This window comes from Bidens hawaiensis, unplaced genomic scaffold (genome assembly GCF_021521415.1).
Source record: "Bidens hawaiensis isolate Kalapana, Puna unplaced genomic scaffold, B.hawaiensis_p1.1 tig00010577_1, whole genome shotgun sequence".
NCBI lineage: Eukaryota > Viridiplantae > Streptophyta > Magnoliopsida > Asterales > Asteraceae > Bidens > Bidens hawaiensis.
Window position 1 is genome coordinate 260,759 of NW_027491810.1, and position 7,030 is coordinate 267,788.

A 7,030-nucleotide genomic window follows, 5' to 3' on the forward strand; every position below is an offset into this window, starting at 1 on the left:
TTTAAAACCAATATTCCTTATGAGAATGATGTTGTCTTGCATATTCACCGTTCAATTGCATTTGTGCTTACTTTGGTCGTACTATCTATATTTCATGTTGGTTCTTTTAGGTATGTTTGCAACTTTGCATTGATCCATTAAATCATTCATTTGTTATCAACGTTGATGCCCTGTATTATACAAGTTCCTTATGCATATTTTGGTCCCCCACATGCCTTTCACTCAAACACCACACTTACCACCACACATCTCACTTACCACCACACATCTTTTTTCTATTATACTTTGTATTCATTTTATAACAATACAAATATCTATCACAAAAAGCATTTTGTTTAATTAATTAACATTTATATATCAGTGTTAATTTATATAATATATAAAGAATGAATAAACTAAAAAAAATAATTTATAATAACGAGCCAAGTTCAAACTTAAATTGTTACTCTTGAGTCGCGCTCAAGCTGTACATATGGAGTTCCAAATGAGCTACGCACAATAAACAATTAATACAATATAAACGAACGTGGTTCGAACTTGAGCTTCGTTTTACACGTTTATCCCTGAGTCGAGCTCGATCTCAGTTTAACTTTTCACTAAACGATTTTTTTAAGACGTTTTTACAAATTATATAACCTATTAACTTTTTAAAAAAATTATAAGTTATAACAAGACTTAAATAAACAATCTCAAACACGACATTAACATAATGTTAAAGACCAGATGATCTATCCATCAAATCAAATCAAACCTCAAAAGTCTTTTACTTAGAGAAAGAAAAGAACAGTTGACTTGGCTTTGACTTTTCTTAATTACAGCCATTTTTAACGAGCTTGATCACCACTACACTATCTAATCTAACCACCAATCATGGCTTCAACAAGTAAGCATAATAATTACATCTATTTAATTATTATATTATATTGAAATAATAATCTAACACCAAGATGATGCTTCAGACGGCGAATTCAAATCCAAATCGGATAACGCCGGCGAGTATCCTACCGGCGAATTCGAATACAAAGCTCCAGGCGCGTGGAAGAGACTCGCGGTTAACCTACGCATGATAATTGCTTATCCATGGCTTACTGTTCGCAACCGCAGCGTATTGAATATCAAATTGCGCGGGAAGGTCTGTTTTCGATTGATGATGAATTACATAGTTTGATTGCGAATTTTCAATAATATATAGGTTTTAGGCTTGGGCTTTTGAAAATTTTAAAACAGTTTGGTTTCGGTTTTGCCATATAACTATATATAAGCTTGAAAGTTTTGGGCCGGAAATAATAAATTTGGGCCTGAAATGTTTTGTTGAGTAATAACAAATTGATTATTATAAATTTAGGATAAAATATGTGAGTTTCATATTTATTCCATTAATATAAATTACTTGGACAAAAAAATGAAAATCTATAAATTCGGTTTGTTGTTTTTTTTTCTGGGTTTTTATTGCATGCAAAATAGGGGTGTCAATCGTGTTGAGTTGGCGGGTTGACTGGTTGAAACGTGCAACCTAAACCCGACCCATATTATTGTTTGTGCCAAATATTTCAACCCTAACCCGCACACACACAAATTCGGGTTGAACCCACCTGAAAACGACCCGTTTGAACCATTTACCAAAAAGATTAAATGATTTTTTATAAATAAAATTGATATATTTTAGAGTTGGTAGAGAAAATGAGTAATATGATTTTTTTTTAAATAATTAAAATCATGAATTTTGATTGAAAATTGCAAGAGTATATTCGGAAAATGGAAAATGGAAACATGATTTTCAAAGTTTAATTTTAATTACTTAAACGGGTTAACAGTTAACCCGACCCCGACCCGTTTTCTTAAACGGGTTGTGTTAGTAACCAAAACCTGTTTTTTCCGTGTTGGGTACGGGTTGTTTTAACAATTGACACCCCTATGCAAAACCAAAACCAAACCGTTCGTTTTTGTTTCAGTTCAGTTTTTTCGGTTTCACGCGCGCCCCTAAATTAAATATGCGAAATTCAGATATCTGATCAGTTGAAGAGTCGTTTCTCTTCCGGTTTATCCCTACCAAAGCTATGTGAAAACTTGATCAAGGCAGCATATGATCCTCATATATGTGGTGTTTATCTTCACATTGAAACCCTGAGTTGTGGATGGGGTAAAATAGAAGAAATTAGAAGGCACATATTGAATTTTAGGAAGTCAGGTAGATGATGATATACAATCTTTTATATGGTTTACTTTATGTTTCAGATATTTTCTAATATTAGCTGTGACAATACAATCAATATAGGAAAGTTTGTTATCGGTTATGCACCTGAATGGCATGAAAAGGAGTATTACATTGGATGTGCCTGTGATGAGCTCTACGCCCCTCCGAGTGCTTACTTTTCGTTATATGGTTTAACTGCTCGAGCCATATTTTATGGAGGTAAGTTGACACGCTATATTTTAGTTCCACTAAGAAGAATGGCTCTTGGTTTATTATCATGTGTTCAAATGATTACATATATGAACTTAACCAAAGTGGTGTTTGTAAAGGCGTGCTTGAGAAAGTAGGTGTGGAGCCACAGGTAAAGAGGATCGGTAAATACAAGAGTGCTGGTGAGATGTTAACTCGCAAGAACATGTCTGAAGAAAATCGTGAGGTGCTTACCACATTGATAGACAATATCTATGAAAATTGGGTTGATACGGTTTCTAAAGACAAAGGTGAAGTAATTTGTGTAATTGTGTCTTTCCTATTAATCTTGATGCATTAAAGTAAAGCGTTTGAATTGTTTTGTTTCTTTTACAGGAAAGAGCAAGAAAGAAATTGAAAGCTTTATTAACGAAGGAGTTTACCAAATCGAAAAGTTAAAAGAAGATGGATGGATAACGGATATAAAGTATGACGATGAGGTATACAAATGAAAAAAAAAAATGTTGTCTAAACTACCTATTATAGCGGAACACAATTGTTTAAGAATTCAGGAAACCATTTAAATGCTTGAGAGAAACATTATTGATGTTTGTGGTAATGCTTAACCTTTTTAGGTTACATCTATGCTGAAAACAAGATTGGGCATTGTGAAGAAGAAAAAACTTCCACTTATTGAATACAAGTGAATATCTCTCGTATAATCTTTATTTTTCTTCTCTCTATATTTTTCATATTTCTGCATTTATAGACTACCTTATTATCATGGTTTCAGGAAATACTCAAAAGTTAGTAAATGGAGTGTGGGGTTATCAGGTGGCAAGGACCGAATTGCAGTAATTAGAGCTTCCGGTAGCATTGGTCGTGTAGAAGGGTCTTCATTTTTTTCACCTAGTTCAGGCATCATAACCGAACAATTCATCAAAAAGATTAGCAAAATAAGAGGTATGTAAAACATCATATGCTTCATTTTTTCTTGGAAACATGCATATTCTCTTATGGACTTAAGTTTTTGTTTACATTTCAGATTCAAAAAAGTATAAAGCTGTAATCATCCGAATTGATAGCCCTGGAGGTGATTTTCTTGCTTCTGACATGTAAGTGATTTTGACCATATATGTCTTTTACCTCTAGATACACTTATCCAACAATAAAGGGTATCCTTTTGTGCAGAATGTGGAGGGAAATTAAACTATTAGCTGAATCTAAGCCAGTAGTTGCATCAATGGTTGATATGGCAGCTAGTGGAGGATACTACATGGCAATGGCGGCAGATGTTATAGTCTCCGAGAATCTTACTTTGACTGGTTCAATTGGTGTTGTCACAAGTCAGTTACAATATCCTGCAATTATTTTCCTTAAATTTGGAGTTAAGTTTTAAATTCTGACTAAGTTTGTTGCAGCTAAGTTCAATTTGGGAAAGCTGTATGAAAAGATTGGTTTCAACAAAGAAGTGATATCGAAGGGACAGTATGCTGAGCTGTATGCTGCTGACCGGCCATTTAGGTGAGATTATTCTTGACCGTAATAAAAACTTTTGTAGTTTTTTAAATTCCTCACCACTTTACAAATCTCTGTGCAGACCTGATGAAGAGAAACTGTTTGCGGAGCGTGCTGAGCATATCTATAAACGGTTTCGTGACAATGCAGCCCATTCAAGATCAATGAGTGTATGTGGTAACTTGATTATGTAGCTTATAATTGTTTTTAGATTTTACACCATTAGCAATGAAGTGGTGACGAGTGCAGGTGGATAAGATGGAGGAGATTGCCCAAGGGAGGGTATGGAGTGGTAATGATGCTGCTTCACGGGGTTTAGTTGATGCGATTGGAGGGTTTTCGCGGGCTGTTGCTATTGCCAAACACAAGGCCAACATTCCTCACAGCAAGAAGGTTTGTTTCATTGTGCTCTCTGTTTGCTCTCTATGTTTGTCAAGTTTGATTAATATTAACACATATATAAAAAAACCACATTATCAAACTGCTTTTTTTTTTATTTATCATGTGAACTATTGCATTTCTCACATGATGGAGACAGTGTAACGGGTCGGTCGGGCTGGTTGGTAACGGGTGAAAACGGGCTCGGGTGAAAATAGGTTCTGAACAAGTTGACACTCTAAAAATGTCAATTTGGTTTGTACAAAACCGAATCTGGTCGAAAAGGAAATGGTTGAAATAAGACATTTTAGAAGAAAAAAATAAAAAAATATTAAAATAGGTTCACCCGTTTTTATTTTTATGGCGACTAGTGGCGACGGGTGAAGGTGTCAGCTTAGGTGGTGGCGGTGTTGCAGTGGTGCCGGCGCAGTGAGTAGGTGGGGGGGTTGGTGGTGGAGTCGGCGGTACTTGTGGTGGCATCGATACTTAGATAGTGGCGAGAATCAATGGTCGTGGGTGGTGTTGACCCATTTAGGCCCGTTTTAAATTTGTAACATAAAAGTGTCCTGTTTTGACCCTTTATCTAATTTGACTAGACCTATTGACACGCATAGTTTGAGTGGACCCCAAGTTAACCCAACCCATATGCAAAGAATCTTTACCGAAATCGACCCATTCTTCGAAAAATGGTTCATGATTGTTGCCTAGATCCAATGGAAATGTAACTAGAGCAAGTTCTTATCTCACACAGGTCCATTTAACACTAATCATTTTTAAGGGCCAGTCAAAACGGGCTGGGTTGACCCGGCAACACTTTCTTTTTTCTTTTTCTGAGTTTACAGATTACTGATCCGTTACTAAAAATAATTATTTACTTTATTAGATAGAATGATTTAAGAGGTCATAAGCATTCATGCATGCTTTGGACAATTTTCATCCGTTTAAACCGTTTGACCCACCGTCTCCATAACGGCCAAGTCTTTTCCAATTTTGTCTGCTTGACTGATTGAGTTATCCCCGCTTTTATATAAATGGGTTGAAATTGCTACTTCTGTCAAGCTACATGCTAACTTACGACCCATATGTTTGTTATCGCAATATTGTTGATTTGTTGATCATGCCAATAGGTTACTCTGGTTGAGATGTCAAAACCGTCATTCTCTTTACAAAAAATCATTTTTAGCATGTTGACTTCAGCAATTGGGATAGACACAACACTAAAGCATCTGCAGAATGATTCTGCGGCGTGTGATGGAGTGCAAGCCCGGATGGACGGAATAATGTTTGATGGGTCAGAAGGTTCTTCATTTGGTTTGCTAAAAGATTACCTGACTTCTCTTTGATCTCAGGTTCCCTAATTATTTCGATGTTTATATAATGCCAAAATTAGCAGTGAATAACTTTATTTGTTCTGTTTCATATATACAAAACGTCGTGTAAGTTAAATCTTATGTTTTAAGTTATTGCAGTATTGCCGTGTTAATATGAAAAATCATTGTACCTCAATCATGCAAATCAACACTAGCTGTTGAAAATATGCGAGTAAAATTATTGAAACTGCTGCTATTTATCTCTCTGCTAGTCTTACATCAATACTTAATGCGACACGTGAATCCTTAATAATATTAGAGCTTGGATAAAAGCTTCACGAATGTATTCAAGTCCCTTGCTGATGTTCCTTCTTTGACTGCGTCAACAACTGCTCGGCTGAGCTCCTTAACTTTAACCCTCTCGGGCGTGCCAACCTTCAATGACTCATCCAACAACTGAGCCAGCTTGATTGAGTCAGGAACACTCTCGGGTCCACCATCACAAACTCGCTTCCCAATGCCCAACTGATCAACAAGTAGTGCGGCAATGACAAACTGGTCTGCACCCATTGGCCATGTCAGAATCACCACACCCGATGCAAATCCTTCCAATGTTGAGTTCCACCCGCAATGAGCCACAAAAGACGCTGTAGTATTGCCAATTGTGGTGCCCAACCTTTGACTATGAACCCTTGAGCGCCTACCTGTTGCTCAAACCCACTAGGGATGAAGCTCCAACCACTTGCATGCACACACGAAATAAAATCTACCTCACTAAGCTTGAGTGCATCCGCCAACGCCTTCATTCTCGTCTCACTTAATGTTTCTTTGCTCCCAAAGCATATGTATAAACCGAGTCGTCACGCTTTTGGTCCAACCACATGAATAGATCACCAGGTGGCACCGCACTCGACCCACCACGTCCTGTGCTACTTTTATTTTCAATACAGATCACTAGGTGGCACCGAACTCGTCACGCTTTTGAGTTTCAGTGCCGGTATTTCGCAAATTTTATTTTCAGTACCGGTACTGGTACCAATAATTTGCGGTTTTCGGGATTGGGATTTTCGGTACCGTACCGGTACCGATCTCATCCCTAGTGAAAGGAAAGGTTTACTCACTCATGGAGGTTCATGTATGGGAATTGAAGCCCCGGGTTCAATTATTGGCTCATGTGCACACTCCGAAATATGAACACACCACTGTAAAGGGAATCTGAACCTGGGTAAGGTAGGCTATGCATGGGTGATAAGCCTTTTAGAGTCTTGCGGCAACCAGTTGCACTTGGCAGTTAAAAAAACAAAACTAGTATTTCTTATGTGGGACTTGTGACCTAACATTGCGACGCTTATCCGACATTCTGTAGGCTGTTAGTTGTTATTTTCTGTCGCTATATTGTCGCAAATTTGTTGAATCCAAGACCTCCGAACCCGGGTGCTAA

The 7,030-nt window shown here is 37.2% G+C and overlaps 1 protein-coding gene across 1 annotated transcript; it reads left to right on the forward strand.

The window, feature by feature from the left end:
• The first annotated feature begins 964 nt into the window (after positions 1 to 964).
• LOC143535717 (serine protease SPPA, chloroplastic-like) lies at positions 965 to 5,647 on the forward strand. The gene is made up of 13 exons (XM_077029897.1): positions 965 to 1,132; positions 2,005 to 2,188; positions 2,276 to 2,413; positions 2,524 to 2,694; positions 2,780 to 2,883; positions 3,019 to 3,086; positions 3,177 to 3,346; positions 3,429 to 3,498; positions 3,575 to 3,729; positions 3,805 to 3,907; positions 3,984 to 4,071; positions 4,151 to 4,294; positions 5,407 to 5,647. The coding sequence occupies exons 1-13, from the start codon at positions 1,064 to 1,066 to the stop codon at positions 5,620 to 5,622; spliced, it is 1,680 nt and encodes a 559-aa protein (XP_076886012.1). The 5' UTR covers positions 965 to 1,063; the 3' UTR covers positions 5,623 to 5,647.
• Positions 5,648 to 7,030: the final 1,383 nt, after the last annotated feature.